Source organism: Geotrypetes seraphini, chromosome 1 (assembly GCF_902459505.1).
Source record: "Geotrypetes seraphini chromosome 1, aGeoSer1.1, whole genome shotgun sequence".
NCBI classification, from domain to species: Eukaryota; Metazoa; Chordata; class Amphibia; order Gymnophiona; family Dermophiidae; genus Geotrypetes; species Geotrypetes seraphini.
In genome coordinates, this window is record NC_047084.1 from 216322890 (window position 1) to 216344536 (window position 21647).

Below are 21647 nucleotides of genomic sequence, written 5' to 3' on the forward strand. Positions count from 1 at the left end.
GCGGCTTTTCAAAACCCGGTACTTTGTCCTGGTTTTGAAAAGCTGTTGAGATCGGGGCCACGGCAGATGCACTCTAGCCCCAGCCCGAAGAGATGAGGTTTGTGTGGGACTGGGTTTGGGGGGCAGAATGGGACAAGGCCATGTGTCCTCTTTTACCAGATGGAAAATCTGGTAAACCTCCCCTCCCCACACACACAGCTCTTCTCGTTCTCAGCCTGCTGCTCTAACTATATTGGTGTTAGAATGGGGGAGCCATGGATGTCATAACACCCAGGGAAGGATTAATTCATTGAAGGCCCCTAGGCACACAAGTACACTGGGCCCCCTGCCCTGCTCCGCCCCACCATGTGCCCAGGCGGAAACAGGAAGCTGCGTCAGAGGGAAGCTTTGGGCAAGCAGCACCGCTTGCACAATTACAGTTCCCGTTGCCTTTCTTACCCGCGTTGCTTGCTTGTCTTACTTTCTGTCGATGGGGGGGGGGGGGACTGCGTTGCCAATTTGGGTGGGGCCCACGTTGCCGATCGATGCTGGAGGTGCCCATCGCCGTTTGGAAAAAACAATGTTGGTGCCCTCCTTCATCGGGCCCCCCTGATAACATCCCCCAATTTCTTCTCTCCACCTCCCCTGTGACGTGTCTAATAGCTTACCTTTCTCTCCTGGGGCGGTGATATGCCAACAGGCACAACTTCAAAAGCGTCAGGGCCAGCATCTCAGGGATTCTCAAGGCCTACCTGCTCCCTCCTTCTCTGAACCTCCTGTTTTGAAGGGAGTGAAAATGATGCTGTGTAATTTAAAAAAGCTGAGGAGTGCAGAGGAAAATATAATGACAATGTAAAGACTTAAATCAACCAGATGACCGAAAGAAGAACAGCATGACATTGAACGATACAATGAGTGAGATCCTGATACTGATAGAAATGCTGCTCAGTAAGAGCTGTCCTTCTAGGATGGTTAGCAGAATTTATAGCGGTCTTCCGAAGATGAATGGAACCTTGAATAAGAGCCAATAGTAGCTGCCCCAACAAGGACCTTGCCTTGGCATTATTTTCAAGGTGTTTTAAAAATGCCGTTTAGTACTTTTTAAAATATTACTGTTCTGTTGATTTAAGTGAAGTTCCATATTCTACTGTCATTATAAACTCTGATATTTGTCTTTTTCTTTGCATAGCTCAGTTTTTGAGATTATATAGAAAAGACTTCAGTTGGTTAAATCACTGTCCTTCATTGTATGTGTATTTGGGTTTTATTAACTGTACAATCCAGAAGCAGCCAATCTGCATTAAGAGCAATAATAATTCTGGATGGTTGATAAAGAGCCATGTGAAACAGGTCAGACTGATAGTTTGGGTAATTCTATTACTGTGCGCCTATAATTAACAGCCTATTCTATAAAGCAATGTTTCCCAAATTGGTCCTGGCCCTTACCAGCCAGGTTTTCAGAATATCCACAATTAATATGCATGAAAGAGATTTTCATACAACGGAGGCAGTGTATGCAAATGAATCTAATGCATATTCATTGTGGATATCCTGACAACCTGACTGGCAAAGGATCTCCAGGACCGACTTAGAAAATACTAATACTACTACTAATTATTTCTATAGAGCTACCAGACATACGCAGCGCTATAAAGAGTCACGAAGAAGACAGTTCCTGCTCAAAGGAGCTTACAATCTAAACAGACAAACAAATAGGATGCCAGTGAAACAGTTAAGGGGAATGGTTAATTGTTGGCTAGGTTGGTAGGCAGTGGGGAATAGGGTTATGGATAGAAGGCTATATCAAAAAGGTTTTCAGTCTGCGTTTAAACAAGGTAAGGGAAGGGCCGTGGCAGACAAACTCAGGTAGTTTATTCCAGGCATAGAGAGCAGCTAGATGAAAGGAATGAAGCCTGGAATTGGCAGTAGAGGAGAAGGGTACAGTTAAGAGCAGCTGATCTGAGGACGAAGTTCTCTGGGAGATTTTTAAGGAGAAAGAAGAAAGAGAGGAGAGATATTGAGGGGCAGCAGAATGAACACACTTGTAGGTCAGCAATAGGAGCTTGAACTGTATACGATGGTGGATAGGGAGTGAAGTGATTTAAGAAGACGGGTGACATGAGTGAAGCGAAGTTGGTGAAGATGAATCATGCAGCAGAGTTTTGCACAGATTGCAGGGGAGAAAGGCGGCACTGCGGAAGAATAGTTAGAAGTAATCTAAGCGTGAAGTTACTTTTATGTCTAGGTTTCGGTAGGCAGTCTCTAAGTTTTGCTCATTGATTTCAGGGCTCATTTTCAAAAATCAAAAATGTCCAAAAGACGTCATAAAATAGCACTTGGACATTTGGATCACCAAAATGTCCAAATTGCCATTTTTGAAACCTATTTTCTAGATGGGCTTCTATGCTGTTTCTTAGCAGTGTGTCTAAATTTCATGGGTTCTCCTACAAATATCACCAATACAGTGTCCTTTCTCATACATACTGTACAGTCTGCACCACTGGCTGCTCATTGGAATGAGAAAGGACACTATATTGTTGATATTCGTTGGAGAAGGGAGGGATTCATTGTGTTAGTGAGGGAGGGTGGTGATCTTGAACATCTATTGGGATATAAAGAACAATAGTGGATTTTTCATTTAAATTGTATACACCCTAGGTGATTAAACTTAGAGATTGATTGGATGTCAGGTATTTGAAAAAATTAGCCTGCTATATTCGTCATTTTCAATATAAGAACATAAGAACATAAGCAATGCCTCTGCTTGGTCAGATCTGAGGTCCATCGTGCCCAGCAGTCCACTCACACGGCAGCCCAACAGGTCCAGGACCTGTGCAGTAATCCTCTATCTATACCCCTCTATCCCCTTTTCCAGCAGGAAATTGTCCAATCCTTTCTTGAACCCCAGTACCGTACTCTGTCCTATTACGCTCTCTGGAAGCGCATTCCAGGTGTCCACCACACGTTGGGTAAAGAAGAACTTCCTAGCATTTGTTTTGAATCTGTCCCCTTTCAACTTTTCTGAATACCCTCTTGTTCTTTTATTATTCGAAAGTTTGAAGAATCTGTCCCTTTCTACTCTCTCTATGCCCTTCATGATCTTATAAGTCTCTATCATATCCCCTCTAAGTCTCCTCTTCTCCAGGGAAAAGAGACCCAGTTTCTCCAATCTCTCAGCGTATGAAAGGTTTTCCATCCCCTTTATCAGACGCGTCACTCGCCTCTCGAATAACGCCATGTCCTTCTTTATATTGGACGCAGTACTCCAGATGCGGATGCACCATCACCCGATACAATGGCAGGATAACTTCTTTCGTTCTGGTTGTAATACCCTTCTTGATTATGCCTAGCATTCTAGAAGGGTATTACAACCAGAAATAAAGATTGACCGCTGTTTGTCTCAGAGTGCCCTTTATAGAATTCTGGTTTGTGTTGACCTTTTCCAACTCTGATTTTTGAGCGTCATTTATAGAATTCCCCCTATGGAAACTAGTGGTAGTTGATGCTTGGAATGCCCTCCCAAGGGAGGTAGAAGAGATGAAAATGGTGCCGGAATTCAAAAAAGCGTGGTATACGATGAAGAACTAAGGCTGGTCCTAGGCAGACTCTAGGCACAACTGAGGAATTGTGAGGATAAGATGTCAATAATTCAACCAAGGTATACAGTTCAAGGTATACGTTATTGGTAGTAGCACTGCAAAGGCTCGACACTGACAATGTTTCGGAATCAGTACCTTTGTCAAGAGTCTTTTGAGCCATAACAAATTAAAAACAATGAAACTAATTATCATGTTAATATAAAATGCATAATATAAACTAACTAGTATTTAAGCCCGTTACATTAACGGGTGCTAGAATAGATGTGTAGACTTTTAGCACATTGGTGTGCTGAGGCATTTCTTTCTTTCTGTCTTTCTTCTCTCTCCCTGCCTCCCTATTTCTCCCTGGCACCCTGTCTGTCTTTCTTTCTGTCTCTCTCCCTGCCCACAGTCTGTCTTTCTTTCTTTCTGTCTCTCACAGGCAAGATATCTGATCGCAGCTCTCTTCCCTTTTACCTCCGGTTCCTTGGCTTCCAAGCAAGTGAACCCAGTCACAATGCTGAAGAGCCGCAGTCATGTTCCTCCATGACCAGTGGCTACCCTCGGGCTGGGGAAACCCCGCTAGTCCCTGTCTGTGCATCTGGCTGCGGTGCCTTGACCCCTAGAGGCCTGGACATTTGCCATTCATTGAGGTGCAGGCTGGCTGGGGTGTGGGAGGGGGGAAGCCATTGCCGCGTATGTGAATGAGGACAGAGGCCAATGGAAAAACCACCGCAGGCTCCTACTGTGCATGCGGTGGCATGGACTCATGGAGCATGGACGCATGGAGTTTCAACTGCGCATGCGTGCTAAGGGTTTTATTATAGCAGATAATATCATGTCAAGTGAAAAATAATAAAACAATAAAATCAACTAGTAAAAGCAAATGGAACAATAATGCAAATTGTAAAACAAGCGTAACAAAACATGTTGCAAAACATTTACATCAAATAAAATTCAAGATAAAAGAATATACTCAAAGAATATACCCCCTCTTCTACGAAACTGCGCAGGAAACTCTATGAGCGTCGGGAGCAGCGCGGGCCATTCAGCGTGGCTCCCTGCACTAGAAACTGCTAGCGCAGTTTCGTAGAAGAAGGGGATAGTCAAGAGTAAAAAGGAATAGACTTTTACAGTCTGTATTCTGCAAATGACAAGATGATTTGGATAGGCTGGAGTGAGCTTCGACGGAAACTCCAGCAGTTGGAACCTACAGCCAATAGCAGGCAGACTTCTATGTTCTGTGTCCCAGTAATATCAAAGAAAAAAAGGACAATTTAATCATGAATTTATAATGCGTGTAACTATTGGGCAGACAGGATGGACCATTCAGGTCTTCATCTGCTGTCATTGAAATGTTTCATACGGTGTTAGTTAGTCTCCAAGAAATCCATGAAGACTAACTAACACCGTATGAAACATTTCAATCCTCTGAAGCAACCCGCTCTACTCTGTAACACCTGTGGACATGTCCAGAAGTCCTCTTCTGTAATCCGCCTTGAACCGCAAGGTAATGGAAGAATAAAAATCACTAATGTAATGTGATGTTATTTACTACGATACTATGTTACCTGGGCTCCTTAATTTGTTAGCATGAATTTATTGAGTACCTTTTATAAATACCCTGAATATAGTTACTGCTAAACTAAACTAAACTAAACCTTAAGTTTGTATACCGCATCATCTCCACAGAAGTAGAGCTCGACACGGTTTACAGGAGTTACAAAAGAAAGGAGTTACATTGGGAAAGAAGAAGAGCTTGGCAATAAGGGGAGAGAGAAGAGGTTAGGTGTAGAGGAGAGGGAGGGAGTGGTTACATTTTGGAGAAAAGCCAAGTTTTCAAATGTTTTCTGAAGTGTTGGAGGGAGGTCGCGCTCCGGAGAGGGGCGGATAAGCTGTTCCACAGCTCGGTGATCTTGAAGAGGAGGGATGTTCCAAGTTTACCTGTATGGGAAATGCCTTTTAAAGAGGGGAATGATAGTATGAATTTCTGAGAGGATCTGGTGGAGTTGGGATTTGCGGAGAGCCAGGATAGTGGAAACAGGGGAGGAAGGATACCGTGTAATGACTTGAAGGTTAGGCAGGCGCATTTGTAGTGGGCCCTGAGGAAAACTGGGAGCCAGTGAAGCTTAGATAGAAGCGGGGAGACGTGGTCAAATTTGCTTTTTGCGAAAATTAATTTAGCCGCGGTATTCTGAATCCGCTGGAGTCTGAGAAGACTTTTCTTTGTTAGGCTTAGGTAGATGGAGTTGCAGTAATCCAGTCTAGAAAGAATAATGGATTGAACGAGGATAGCGAAGTGTTGTTGGTGGAAGCAGGATCTGACTTTTCTTAGCATGTGAAGGTTGAAAAAGCATTTTTTTACTAAGGAGTTGAGGTGATCGTTGAAGGACAGTGTAGAGTCCAAGATGATTCCCAGAACTTTGCTTGAGTGTTCAAGCGGCAGGTTGGTGCCTGAGGATAGTGGGATGAGGGTGGGCAGCTGATCTAATTTTGGGCCTAGCCAAAGGAGTTTTGTTTTGGTCTCATTGAGTTTCATTTGAACGGTGAGAGCCCAGGATTGGAGGTTCGTTATACAAGAAGAGATGTTGTCAGCGAGGTTGGTGAGGTTGGAGTCGGTCTCGAGGAGGACAAGAATGTCGTCGGCGTAGGTGTAGAGTGTCTCAAAGGGGGAAAGTTTGAGGAGTTTCAGAGAGGACATATAAACGTTGAAAAGAATCGGGGATAGGGGTGAACCCTGAGGAACCCCGCAAATCGGTTTCCAAGGGGAGGATGAGATACCGTTCATGTTAACGAAGTAGGAGCGAGAACGTAGGAATTTTGAGAACCAATCTAAGACTGTGGAGTTTATGCCAATTTCAGAAAGTTGAAGGATAAGTATGTCATGATGGACAATGTCGAAGGCTGCGGAAAGATCAAATTGAAGAAGGACAGCGAACTTGTTGCAAGAGTGAAGATGTTGGACTTTTGAAATTAAAGAGGCTAAAAGGAATTCAGTGCTAAAGTTGGGTCTGAAGCCATGTTGGTAGGGTAGAAGAAGGTATGTGGGACCTGCTGGGTTGGATCAGAATTCTCACCCTGCCACCTCTCTCTTTTGTTGTCTCAGGTCTTAGGAACAGATGAAGATACCATGGGGAATGGTTGTTCACAAAAGCTGGCATCGGCCAAGTACCTACGGCTTTTCCTGCTAGTCCTGATTCCATGCATCTGTCTTCTCATCCTGTTGTTGGTTATCCTGCTTACTTTTGTAGGTGAGTTATAACAAAAAAAAAAAAAGAAAAGTATTTCATCCAGATTTAACAAGATGCCACTAGCAAAAGCTAATTAAACCCCCTTTTACAAAACCATAGCGTAGTTTTTAGCGCCGGTCACGGCGGTAACAGCTCTGATGCTCATAGGAATTCTATGAGTGTCGGAGCTATTACCGCCATGGCCAGCAGTAAAAACTACACTATGGTTTGTAAAAGAGGCATAAATGTTTCTGTTAGTAAGAATATGAGTATATTAGTGAACATTGTGCTAGAAAATTAGAAGATGGAAAACTAATTTGTAGTTACATATGCACAACCGCTAATTTTAGGAGTTTGAATGCTTACAATTTTAGGAGTTTGAATGCTTACAAAGTATATATATATGCTATATAAAGTATTCCAGTTATATTTGTATAGGATATGTTTCAATTTACTATGCAACTTTGGATTAAAATAATAAATTGTGTGTGTGAAGAGTTCAGTGACCAGAACTCCTGCAAACGAGCTACTTGAGAGTTTTTTTTATGGACCATCATCACACTCTCATGTCCCCGTTACACTGTGAATGTACATATATAAATATCTACATCCATATCTATCTATAGATATATATATTTATTTAGAAACATGATGGCAGATAAAGTCCAAATGGTCCATCCAGTCTGCCCATCCGCAGTAACCATTATCTCTTCCTCTCTCTAAGAGATCTCACTTGCCTATCCCATGCCTTCTTGAATTCAGACACAGACTTTGTCTCTACCACCTCCTCGGGGAGACCATTCCGTGCATCCACCACCCTTTCTGTAAAAAAGTATTTCCTTAGATTACTCCGGAACCTATCACCTCTTAACTTTATCCTATGCCCTCTCATTCCTGAGCTTCCTTTCAAATGAAAGAGAATCGACTCATGCGCATTTACATCACGTAGGTATTTAAACGTTTCTATCATATCTCCCCTCTCCTGCCTTTCCTCCAAAGTATACATATTGAGATCTTTAAATCTGTCCCCATACGCCTTATGATGAAGACCACACACCATTTTAGTAGCCTTCCTCTGGACAAACTCCATTCTTTTTATATCTTTTTGAAGGTGCTGCCTCCAGAATTGCACACATATTCTAAATGAGGTCTCATACAGGGGCATCAATACCTCCTTTTTCCTACTGGCCATACCTCTTCCTATGCACCCTAGCATCTAGCTTTTGCCATCACCTTTCAACCTGTTTGGTCACCTTAAGATCATCACATACAATCACACCCAAGGCCTGCTCTTCTTCCATGCACATAAGTTCTTCCTCCCAAACTGTACCATTCTCTTGGGTTTTTACAGTCCAAATGCATGACCTTGCATTTCTTAGCATTAAATTTTAGCTGCCAAATTTCAGTTATTTTCATTAGTTATTTGTATATATTGCCTATCAATGGCGGTTGTCTAAGTGGATTATATTTAGGTACTCAAGCATTTTTTCCTATCTGTCCTGGTGGGCTCATAATCTATCTAATGCACCTGGGGCAATGGAGGATTACGTGACTTGCCCAGGGTCACAAGGAGCAGCATGGGGCTTAACCCTACAACCTCAGAGTGCTGAGACTGTAGTTCTAACCACTAATTGGGTAATGAATAAATTAAAGTTGTGCTTTGTTGAGTTTAGGGGTGACTGGGTTGCTAATGAGGAATGCATAAATGAACAAAATACTGCTCCATTTATACATCCAGGCCCTGATTCTATAACCGACACCTAACTTCTAGGCACCGTTGAATGAAATTGTCAATCATCCATTAGGTGCCATTTATAGAATCATGCCTAGCAGTGCCTAAGCGATCTTAGGCATTGGTAGGCATTGAAACCTTAGGCGCTCTCCCATTTAGACCAAGATTTTCTTGGCCTAAATGCGTACACCTAAGTTAGGCGCCTACTAGCACCTACGTCACAGCATACCCCAAATCCGCACCTTATCACGCCTACTTACTGCTAGATGCCTTGGAGTAGATACCCTACTGAGTTAGGCGGCTACTAGCTAATTCATTTTTGAATGGATTTTAAATTGTTTTTTTTAATGGCGCTTTCAATTAACAGTGCTGATTATGTCAATTCAGAAAATTAAGTTAGGCGGCTAGATCGGCTAGGTAAGCCAATCTAGGTGCCTAACTTCAGGCATTGTTTATAGAATCCGGGCCCCAGTTCATTTACTACTAATAGCATATTCATTTTCATCTCAATAGTCAGCCAGTCAGTATTTTTATTTTTAATGCTGGTTGCTTTGGCTGAAATAAATCTGAATATTCAGTACTGTTATCTGGTTACTGGCCGGCACTACTGGTGTTATCTGGAAAGTGGTGACCATCAGCCTGCTATTCAAATAGCTAACCAAATAGCTAAAGGGCCCTTTTGCTAAGCTGTAGTAAGAACTAATCCGTGTGAGTTAAAATCCAGTACAGTGTTCCCCCGTGAATTCACGGTTCGCGAATCACTGACTCGCTCATTCGTGGTCTGCTCTGTCAGAGCAGCTCCTGATTGGTGTCGCCCGACTTTACTGCAAGAAGAGGTGGTCGGAGCAGGCCGCAAGTGATTTTCTTCACCCGCCGGTGCTCCAGCTGCCCTCTCCTGCCTCCCCAGCCTTTTGACAGGCGAAAAACCGCATTTGCGGTTTTTCTAAATTCGCAGGGGTTCCTGGAACGGAACCCCCGTGAATTTCAGGGGAGTACTGTACCCTGAGGCATGCTCAAACATCCTGCGGTTTTTTGTTGTGTGCACACTTCCTAATGCTACAAAATACTTAAATACTTTTTACATTACATTAATGACTTCTATTCCGCCTGTACCTTGCAGTTCTAAGCGGATTACATCAAAAAGATAACTGGACATTTCCAGGAAGAGGAATACAATTAAAGATGTTGGGCCTAATGCATCAAAACGATAGCTGGACGTTTTCAGGAAGAGGAATACAATTAGAGGCGTTAGGTCTAAATCAATTTTGAAGGGAGGATACTAAGAGGGGGAGAGAGGGGAAAAGAATGGGGGTTAGGAAATTAGGATGGATTTCTTGAATAGTATGGTTTTGATTTCTTTTTGGAAAGCTTTGAGGTCAGTTGAAGCTGTCAGTAGGTTGGTGATGGAGGGGTCCAATTTAGCTGCATGTGTTGCTAGTAAGTTGTCGTACATCTTTTTGCGCTTAGTTCCTTTAAAAGGGGGGTAGGAGAAAGGGGACTGGGTTCTCCTCTGTCTGGAAGAGAGGTTCCTATTTAGGCGGTTGTTTAGGTGGGAGGGTGCCGTTCTGTTTAATGTTTTGAATAATATGCAATATAGTTTGAATATGCAATATAGTTTTATTATTTAGTGCTGGGGGTATATTTCGGGGCAGAGGGTAGGTGCACTAATCAATGCAGCTAGATTGCCGCTTGCCGATTAGAACCCGTGGTTTGTGTGGGAGCCTTTACCACCTAAAAATCAGTATTGGTAAGGGATCCCATGCTATTGGCCATACCCTAATGGGGAAATTAACACTTAGCGATTAATTGAGGAAATAGAAAATACAGCCATTTTACAGCTGCACTACAAGTGGCCTCACCAAGTGGAAAACCCATGTACAGCTGCCAAATATCAGCTCTTATATGTGTAAGTCAGTGGTAATATAGTAACATAGTAGATGACGGCAGATAAAGACCCGAATGGTCCATTCAGTCTGCAAAACCTGATTCAATTTAAATTTTTTAATTTTTTCTTCTTAGCTATTTCTGGGCAAGAATCCAAAGCTTTACCCGGTACTGTGCTTGGGTTCCAACTGCCGAAATCTCTGTTAAGACTTACTCTAGCCCATCTACACCCTCCCAGCCATTGAAGCCCTCCCCAGCCCATCTCCAACCTTTTTCCTGTAAGGGGCCACAGTATGAATACAAGAAAGTAAGGGCCCCCCCAAAGATTTCAAGCTTATACATACTACTCGTTTTATAAACTGCCTGGATGTTAGTATTAATTTTTAATGATTAATAAGGATTACATAACACATCAAGGATATATTTTAAAAACTCACCCTATTTTGGATTGTCAACAGTAGCAAATTCCATAAATGAGACACTTGAGTAACACACTTAACAGATCATTCGCAGTTATTATGGGGCTCATTAAAAAAAAAAAAAAGGCCAAAAAATGGCATAAAGGGGTAGATGGACGTTTTTCTCTCCAAACCTTTGAAATTGCTATTTTTAAATCAGTTTTTTAGATCGATTTCTATGCTGTCTGCAGTGCATCTAAATCTCAAGGGAGCATATTGAAGGCATATTCTGGGTGGGACAAGGGAGGGCTTATGATTTGGATATTTTTTGCAATAATTGAACATTGTAGAGTACGTTCAGGAAACAGTTTGGACAGTTGAGGCTAGACCTGTTTTAATAACAAATAAGTACCAAAAAGGTGCCCAAATTGACCAGATGACTAATGGAGGGACAAAAGCATGGCCTCACCTTACTCCCCCAGTGGTCAATGACCCCCTCTCCCAACCCCCAAAGATGTGAAAGAAACTGTACATACCTACCTGTATGACAACTTCAGATGTTAAGGCCAGTCCTATTTGAGCAGTAAGCAGATTTCCGGAGTAGCCTGAAAGTCAGTGTAGTGAACTGTTGAAACAGGGACTTAGGCCCATATCCCACTCTAACCACTATACTTACAGTTGAATATATATGAGCCTTCCAAAATCCATCCTAATTCCACTGTACTTCCATATAGGTGACAACTGCAAAGATAAGAGCAATTGGTGTGGTGTACAGTTGAAAGCAGTAGGTTTTGAGTGGGTTTTGGGGGGGGGGGGCTCATCATACACTGTAAGGGGGTTATGGTGAGATGTATATCTGGGACATTTTATGTGAAGTTCACTGCAGTGCCTCCTAGGGTGCCCCACTGCTCTGCTGGGATGTCTGTTTGTCCAGCCTACTAAGAAAACAAAAAAAAACAACAACTCTGTGGAGTGACGATGTTCCTAAATGGACTTTATTTGAAAGTGTCAAAGTTCCAAAGGTACACTGAAATCATCCACATAAAATAATTCCATCCACATAAAAATAAATCATCCACATAAAAGCCTTAAAGGACCCTTTCCATTGCAAATGCAAGCAGTGTCTCACTTCCGGCTCACCACATAATTGTTACCCACGTACTCACCTTTATAGGACCCCCAGGGACCCCTGAAGAAGACTTTGTCGAAACGCAGACCGTGTTGGGTCCTATGTCCCTAGCGGACTAGGTCCTTTAAGGCTCTTATGTGGATGATTTATTTTTATGTGGATGGAATTATTTTATGTGGATGATTTCAGTGTACCTTTGACACTTTCAATTAAAGTCCATTTAGGAACATCTTCACTCCACAGAGATTTTTTGGTTTTCTCTGGATTTTCTTCTTTGTGGAGATTTTGGGGTCAATTCCTTTTGTTTTTTGTCCAGCCTACTAAAAATGTTGGCCCCTCCTACATCCCAATGGCTTGTTTTATGAGATTTTTTTGGACATTTAAAAAAAAAAAAATGGTTCAAATAGAGATGCACTGAGGACAAGCACATCTGAGAAATGGCTATTTTTGAAACAAAAAGATAGATGTTTTCTTGTATTGAAAACTGTCTTGTTTGCTATTGGATTTTTGTGCATGTTCCTCAAATTGTCCATCAAATGGGCAAGACAGAGATTAACACATTTACAGGATTTGAGGGCAGCAATGGAGGACTTAGAGGGCCACATGCAGCCCTGGGGCCATGTACTGAAGACTGCTGGTTTAAATGGTGGTGCTCAAAAATGGTACTGAAAAGAACCTGCAAGGAGTGCTATTTTATAGACGGCACTCTGAGTTGGGCATCAAATATTGAGAACTTAGAAATGATTTCTGTGCCAAACTTTGGGTAATAATTGAATGTGAAATCTGTTTATTTAAAAAATTTATATACCGCCTAGTTTGTACCTTTTCATAAATGTAAAACCTATATGGAACTGATAATTAAAAGGCAGTTATATGTTCAGTGCTGTGTTAAGGGCTAGGTTCTATAAATAATGCCTAAAAAATCAGCACCAAAAAATAGTGCTTAGAAATGATGCTCAAAGCTAGGTGTCATTTATAAACAGTGCTTAGTAATGGGAACCGTGCCTAACTGTAGTAAAAGGGCCCCAATGCTTTCCTTTAATAGGTTAGGTGAAGGACATAGGTGGGAGGGCATCTGGTTTTTCCATGTGGGAATCTCTATGCACATTTACTCAAGGCAGACAGATTGCAGCTTGAAGACTGAATGGGCATGTTGCTCTTTGTCTATGTGAAGCCCAGTATTACAAACGATGCGAAGATGGGAATTGAGAGGTTCAGGTTAGGACATGGAACATTCAACCCAGATTCGACAAAGGCTCTGCCAAATACAGAGCCTCATGTAAAATGCATGAATGGATGTGCAAGACAGCAGGTCCATGGCTTCACATGTGCAGTGATTTTACAGTAACTGCCTTTCTTGAGGACCCCTCTCCCAGTAGATTCCCCTATTCACTAATCCCATGCCCAGCATGGACAGTGGCATAATAAGGGGGGGGGGGGGGGGCAGTGGCGGACCACCCTGGGTGCATTCTTTGTGATGGTGCTGGCACATCTGCGCCCCCCATGCCACACCGTGCTCAACTTCTCCAGCCTGCAGCTTGCGCCGGTCTGGCTCCCCTCTGAAATCATTTCCTGGTCGCAGGGCTAGGATGTGACAGCAGAACGAAAGCCAATGCCAACGTGAGCATCAGGCCGAATAAGCTGCTTGTACTGGCGAAGATTTAAAGAGGCACGGTGAGGAAGGGAGGGCATGAGTGTGATGTGGGGGGTATGGATGGAGTAGGGGGGCAGAGAGGAGGGTGTACGGGGGCACCACTTCCCCAGGTGACTACTTCCCTAATTACGCCACTGTCTTTGGAGTCTACTGGGAGTAAAAGCAATCCCCAGTTGCTGCTGCTAATTGTGCTCCTGCCCTTATTTGGCAGCCTGACCCCTAGTGGCAGTGCCATGAGATTATCACTAGGAGTCATGGCCCACCATTATAAATCTGAGACTAGGATGAGCAGAGGTGACTGGAGATCATTCCTGCTCTGATTAAACATCAGGGACCTGGTAATGCTGGGCTTGGCATGGGGTGTGTGTGTAGGATTAGAGTCTGCCAAGGGCCATTTGTTGGTGGTAGTGTGTGTTGGGGGGGGGGGGGGGGGGTCTACTGTTTTAAAATTATCCACTGTACTATAGATAAAGGAATTTTTTCCTAATAAATATATATATATTTTAACTGTGTATTGATACTTTTATTTTTCAATGTTTTGCTATACCTTGAGTGCTTTGGTTAATAAAGCATGATAAAAATAAAATGTTACATTTAGGGCTCCTTTTCTAAGCTGCGCTAGCGTTTTTAGCACGCGCTTAGCGCGCACTGCAATGCCATGCACGCTAGACGCTAACACCTCCATTGAGCTGGCGTTAGTTTTTCCGCGTAGCCCAGGGGGCAGCACGCGCTAATCTGCAGCGCGTGCTAAAAACACTACCGCAGCTTAGTAAAAGGTGCCCTTAATCTAGGAAAGGATCACCCATATAGCAAATCGCAAGTCCTCTACCGTCCGCTGTTTATTTTCATCCAGATTTTGATGCCAGGGATTCCTCTTCCCAAATTAGATTTTTTTTTTTTTTTTTTTTAAGAGGCTACATAATATACACACAAATCTGACAATTACCTTTCAGGGTTAATGAAATGCTCCAAACCTTGTCTTTGTGCATCTACGAACGTGTCTAATTAGGGATATTATCTTATAATAGTAAGGCTCTTAATTAGGGTTCCATGGAATAGTTTCCATTGCCGGAAACCTATTCTTAGGTCAATATCCTAAGCAACAATCTCTAAACATACTTTCTATTTCCAGGGCAAGATTAATTTTAAAATAGCCATAAATCATAGTGGTAGAGGAAGGCAACTGTTTGGCAGTTCTAAATTTGTACAGTATATGTACTGGTACTGTAAATAGGCCTAGCTGCCCAGATTATTAGCATTATTAAAATAGCACTCCAGCACAGCCAGCTTGACTATGCCTAAATGTGTTGAGGCAGTTTAGAACATTATATAGCCTCCTCTACTGGGCTTTTTACTTTCAGATAGTTGCTTAGCCCCTGCTAGGCTTGATTAAGGACTACTTTAGGGAATGTGGGTGCCTCAGAAGGTCCCTAAGTTTGAAAAAAAAACCCCAAAATCCTCAAATAATCTTGGCATGTGCTAGCCTCCTAACACAGAGGTACCTTAAATATTCTTTCTCATCAGATTCTAACGAGTGGTCTTCCTTCTTTTGTATATACCTAAGTGGTTTACATTCAAGTACTCAAGTATTTTTCCCTATCTGTCCTGGTGAGCTCATACTCTGTTTAACGTTCCTGGGACAATGGGGGATTAAGTGACTTGACCAGGATCACAAGGAGTAGCATGGGATTTGAACCTACAACCTCAGGGTGGTGAGGCTGTAGCCCTAACCACTGTGCCACACACTCACCGCAAATAACTCTACGATCTTCACAAGTTATTACTCCTTCCCTCAATTTTCATAGAAATTCTTCATTCTCTGTCATAGCTCCCACTCTCTGAAATTCTCTGCCTTTTTTTATCTACGTTCAGAAAAATCATTTGTGAATTTCAAGACACAATTAAAGGCATCCTACTTCTCCTTGGCTTTCTGTTCTTATTTCCTAGGTAACCTTTCTCTAAAGCTCCATCTGTGGTTTTATCTCAACTAATGTGGGCAGAACAAAGTTTAGTTTTTCCCCTTACCATATTATTCATTCCTTCCCTTTCCCCAACCTTTTTTTTTTTTTTTTTTTTGCTTTATTGTAACCTGCTGACTCCCTCTTTATTCCTATTTCTTTGTTGGTTCGACTGTTTAAATATATTTTATGTTTTGTTTATTTTTGTTCACTACCCTATTTAATTTTTATATTTACTTATCTTAAATTTTTATTGTAAACTGCTTAGATGTATCTTTGGTTTTATATTTACGATATATTAAATAAATTGAACTTGAACTATTAGCATGTCAGGGTAGAAGTGCAACTTTGAAACAAATAGCTGCAAGTTAGTTTTATTTTATTAATTAATATTTATTTACTGCCTTTTAGAAGAAATTCTCCCTAGGTTTTACCCTATAATCCCCAAGGACATTCATTTGATGGGCAGTTTTCAACCTGCCTGCATTGATGCAAAGTCCATGGATTTTTACATCCATTTTCAAAATTATATTTATGCAGGGTTTTTTTTTTTTTTTTTTTTTTTTTTTAAATCATCTGTTACTGCGGATGGGTAGACTAGATGGGCCATTTGGCCTTTATCTGATGACATGTTTCTATCTAATGATAAAGCAGTACTTGTAAAGACTTGAAGCTATTTATTCTATGGTTAATTTCTTATGAGTAGAACAAAGTGTGAGTTTGAAAATATAAAACTAGGCATGTTGTAAGAATTCTCACAATGAATCCGTTTCTGGAATACCTCCACTAATGGGCTCTTACTGCATCTTAATTTCCCATGAGAGTGGCTAACCTGCAGTAGCTCAGTACTGCAGGATAACGCTGCCAAATTCATGATTTTGAATTAATTCACTAATTCAGGCCATCTCTTAGGCTTTCCCTCTGCTAGGGTCTTTCCTTCTGATATAACTTCCTGTTTTGTGAAACAGGAAGTTACATCAGAAGGAAGGACTCTGGCAGAGGGAAAGTCTAAGAGCAGGCTGATAAGGCTGAGAAGGTAGTGGGGTGGTGTGCTGTACTGCACTGCACTGCTTTCTCTACTGCTGCTGTCAGACCCGCGGAGGTGGGGGGCCCTTCTGCCACTGTTACTGCTATTGGACCCGTGTGTGTGCAGGGGGTAGGTGGGAATTGCTGCATTCCACCTCTGCCGCTGAAGGACTGGTGGGGAAACAGGAAATTGGAGGGAAGGGAGAGAGGATGCTGGACCTTTGCGGAGAGGGGGGGCATATGACTGGTTGAGGCTGCAGCTGTGGGAAAGGGAGAGAGAGAGGGTGCTAGCCACATGGGGTGGGATGGGGCTAGAGGGAAGGAAAGAGAGGAGGTGCTGGCCATATCATTTATGGGGGTGCTAGAGGAAAGGGAAGAGAGGGTGATGGCCACATGGGGTGGGGGGACTAGAAGGAAGGGAAGAAAAGAGAGATAGGGTGCTGGTCACATGGGGGGGGGTTGGAAGGAAGGAGAGAGAAAGGGTGCTGGTCACATAGGATGGGAGCTGGAGGGAAGGAAAGAGAGATGGTGCTGGACATGGGGTGGGGGCTGGAGGGAAGGGAAGAAAAGAGAGAGGGTCCTGGTCACATGGGGTGGAGGGGGTGTTGGAATGAAGACAGGAAAGAAAGAGAGACACTGGGCTGGGGGCTGGAGTGGATGGGAGAGTGCTGGACCCTTGGGAGAGTGCTGACCCTTGGGGGTGCTGGACCTATAGAGAGGAGGAGAGAAAAGGGAAAGGAAGGTACAGAGATGGAAGATAGATGGTGAGCACGGAGAAATAAGAAAATGTCAAATGGGCAGGAGACCTTGGTGAGCAATTTAACTGAAGACAAACAAAAACTATAGCCTGGGACCAACATGGTTTGAGTAATAAAATGACCAGGCAAGTTATTCCACACTTTTGACACTTTTCATTTCAATGATATGAAATTAAATGAAGTGTCAAGAAAAGTGTGGAATAACTTGTAAGTTTCATGGCTCCACATCATTCTCTTCTTGGTCAGGCTGAGAACTTATCAGCGGCCTTTCGTATTAATACTACTAACAAAATACCTGGTCCTAAACCATGATAATTACTGTTTTCTTAAGTTTATAAATGAATATCATAACAATTACACTCCTACATGAAAATGGCTTGTTTTGGATGTTTTTTTTAATTTGGGTGGATTTTTCAATAATGGCAAAAAAACCCCCACAAAACGCCTAGCTGGTCAAAACATTTAACTGGACCATTTTTGTAAAACAAAGATAGACATCTTGTGGGTCTGAAAATGGACATTTACTCCACCTAATTTTTGGATATTTTTCTCAAAATGTCCAAAGTCAGATTTAGAAGAATAATATAGTGGCTATACTTATAACTGGAACCAATCTATATTATCACATCAAGTAGAATTTCCAGTTTGATAATAATCTTCTAGTCATTTAATAAGGAAATACCTTGATACCCGATCCTCAGAGGGTTAAATTACCCAATGGTTCAAGTGGACAAAGCTCACTGAACCCGATCTTCATAGGATCAAATGTGCTTTTTTTTATCTTTTTATATATAATTTTTTTTATTCAATTTATCTTATCCACAGGTCATAGATATAAGATTTTACTTAGCTTTTATAATTTTTAAAGGGGAGCGCCTCCACCAACATGTCCATGTTTCACACGCTTTCCTCAGGGTCGAGGCTCCCTAATAAATCTGTAAAACATATAAATATATATAATACAAAGTATTACCCAAAAAACTTATTTTACAACAAAGTCAGACTTAGACATCCCATCGAAAATGCTCCTCCACATGTGGATGAAGTGTAATCCACCTAGGAATAGGTGGAATACAAATGATTAAATAGAACTTTTATTTTATAAATTTATACCCTGTTTATAACTAACCCCCTCTTCCATGAAACTGCGCTAGTGGTTTTTAGTGCAGAGAGTCTTGCTGAATGGCCCGCACTGCTTCCGACACTCATTGAGTTCCTATGAGTGTCAGGAGCAGCGCGGGCCATTCAGCGCAGCTCCCTGCGCTTCAACGGACTAGGGGGACCCGCTAAGGAGGTGGCGGTACTAGCCCCACTAGGAAACAGCGATCACAACACAATCCAGTACAGGCTAGAAATTGGATCATCAAAGGTGAAAAGAACCACAACGACAGCTTTCAACTTCAAAAAAGGGAATTATGATGCCATGAGGAAAATGGTGGGAAAGAAACTCAACGATACCGCAAGGAAGATGGAGTCCGTAGAAAAAGCCTGGACCCTACTCAAGGGCACAGTGCACGAAGCACAGAACCTGTGCGTCCCCAAGTTCAGGAAAGGGTGAAAAAAAAATTGAACAAAAAACCCAGTGTGGATAACAAATGCAGTGAAAAAGGTGATAAGTGATAAGAAGGCATCATTCAAAAAATGGAAAAAAGACCAGACAGAGGACAACCAAAAGGAGCATAAAAAACACCAAAAGGAGTGTCACCGAGTGGGTAGGAAAGCAAAAAGAGAGTATGAAGAGAGACTGGCAGGGGAAGCAACAAACTTCAAATCATTCTACAGGTATGTCAAGGGGAAGCAACCAGCTAGGGAGGAAGTGGGACCCCTGGATGATGGAGACAAAAAGGGAGTGGTAAAAGAGGAAAAGGAGATAGCGGACAGGTTAAATGAGTTCTTCATGTCAGTTTTCACAAGGGAGGACACAACCAACATTCCGGAACCCGAGGAGATCGTAAAAGGAGATCAGGATGAAAATCTGGTCCAACTAGAGGTGAGCAAGGTGGATGTACTCAGGCAGATAGACAGGCTAAAGAGCGACAAATCGCCAGGTCCGGACGGCATTCACCCAAGGGTACTCAAGGAACTGAGGAACGAAATAGCTGAGCCACTTCGACAGATATGCAACCTATCCTTAAAAACTGGAGAGATTCCGGAGGACTGGAAAATAGCAAATGTCATGCCCATCTTCAAGAAAGGCTCAAGGGGAGACCCGGGAAACTACAGACCGGTGAGCTTGACCTCGGTCCCGGGAAAGATAATGGAAGCGCTGATTAAAGACAGCATCTGGGAACACATCGAAAACAATGGGCAGCTAAAGTCAAGCCAGCATGGCTTCTGCAAGGGTAGGTCATGCCTCACGAACTTATTATACTTCTTTGAGGGGGTAAACAGCCAGGTGGATAAAGGGGAATCCATAGACATCATTTACCTTGACTTCCAAAAAGCCTTCGACAAGGTACCACACGAAAGACTGATAAGGAAGATATGGAACCATGGGGTGCAAGGGGTGGTCCACCGATGGATCAAAAACTGGCTGGCGGACAGGAAACAGAGGGTTGGAGTAAAGGGCCATTATTCGGATTGGAAATGGGTCACGAGCGGAGTTCCGCAGGGGTCGGTGCTGGGACCGCTTCTGTTCAATATATTTATTAACGACCTGGAGGCAGGAACAAAATGTGAGGTTATTAAATTTGCGGATGACACTAAACTATACAGCAGGGTCAAAACCACGGAGGACTGCGAAGACCTCCAAAAAGATCTGACAACGCTGGAAGAGTGGGGCAAAAAGTGGCAAATGAGCTTCAACATAGGGAAATGCAAGGTCATGCATGTTGGGAAGAAGAACCCGATGTTCACTTACAAGATGGGGGGATCACCGCTAGGGGTGAGCAACCTTGAAAGAGACCTGGGAGTGATGGTGGACACAACATTGAAGGCATTGGCACAGTGCGCCACAGCCTCAAGGAAAGCGAACAGAATGTTGGGTATCATTAAGAAAGGTATCACGACCAGGACGAAGGAAGTCATCCTGCCACTGTATCGTGCAATGGTGCGCCTGCACCTGGAGTACTGTGTCCAGTACTGGTCGCCATACCTCAAGAAGGATATGGCGGTACTTGAGAGAGTCCAGAGAAGAGCAACTAAGCTAATAAAGGGTATGGGGTACCTCTCATATACTGACAGGCTGAAAAAGCTGGGGCTTTTCTCGCTGGAAAAGCGACGACTTAGAGGAGACATGATAGAAACCTTCAAGATCATGAAGGGTATAGAAAAAGTGGACAGGGACAGATTTTTCAAACTATGGGGAACCACAAGTACAAGGGGGCACTTGGAGAAATTGAGAGGGGAAAGGTTTAGAACAAATGCCAATAAGTTCTTTTTCACCCAGAGGGTGGTGGATACATGGAACGCGCTACAAGAGGATGTGATAAGCAGAAGCACGCTACAGGGCTTCAAAGAAGGTCTGGACAGGTACCTGGAGGACAAAGGGATTGAGGGGTACAGATAAGAGTAGAGGTAAGGTTATAGGGATAGGATTAGAGGTAATTTGTAAAATTAGTCAGAGACCACTGTTCAGGCAGTGGGCCTGATGGGCCGCCGCGGGAGCGGACCGCTGGGCGAGATGGACCTCTGGTCTGACTCAGCGGAGGCAACTTCTTATGTTCTTAGAAACTGCTAGTGCGGTTTCGTAGAAGAGGGGGATAAGTGGTTTATCAAAATTATCAATAATAATAATATAAAACAATGCATATATATTAATAGAATAACATCACTTATTCAAAATATTTGTCTGACAAACTTTGGAGGTTGCAAAGGCAAATTGTGGCTTTTTAAATTCTTTTTGTTTGAACATTCTGTTTTTATTAATAACTTGAAAAAGAAAATCAAGGAAAGGTACATTAAGAAACTTCCAGCTGTGAAACAAGAAGTAGACCATTGTACTAGTATACTGCACGTACATTTAGGGCTCCTTTTACAAAGCCGTGCTAGGGCCTTAACGCGCAGAATAGCGCGTGCTAAATTGCCACGCACGCTAGCCGCTACTACCTCATTTTGAGCAGGCGGTAGATTTTCGGCTAGCGCGCACTATAGCGCGCGCTAATCCAGTGCATGCGCTAAAACGCATAGCGCGCCTTCATAAAAGGAGCCCTTAACTCAGGGTCAAACAATCCACTAGTCCATTTTGAAAAATAAAATCATAGAAAAAGCAAACCTTCTTTCATACCTCCTGGCCTAAGGAGCCTGAGGTGTTCCTAGGCCCCACACTCTTATTGGCCATTGGATTTGATCTTTTGGATTCACTCTCAGTGGGGGGCTGTGG

At 42.7% G+C, this 21647-nt stretch overlaps 1 protein-coding gene across 1 annotated transcript in view; it reads left to right on the top strand.

Moving 5' to 3' along the window:
• The window catches only part of CORIN (corin, serine peptidase), a 280593-nt gene that overhangs the window by 35899 nt on the left and 223047 nt on the right, over positions 1-21647 (top strand). The window contains exon 2 of the mRNA XM_033946076.1: positions 6664-6808. Coding sequence (XP_033801967.1) covers positions 6664-6808 — 145 coding nt within the window. The remainder of the gene's footprint in view (positions 1-6663; positions 6809-21647) is intronic.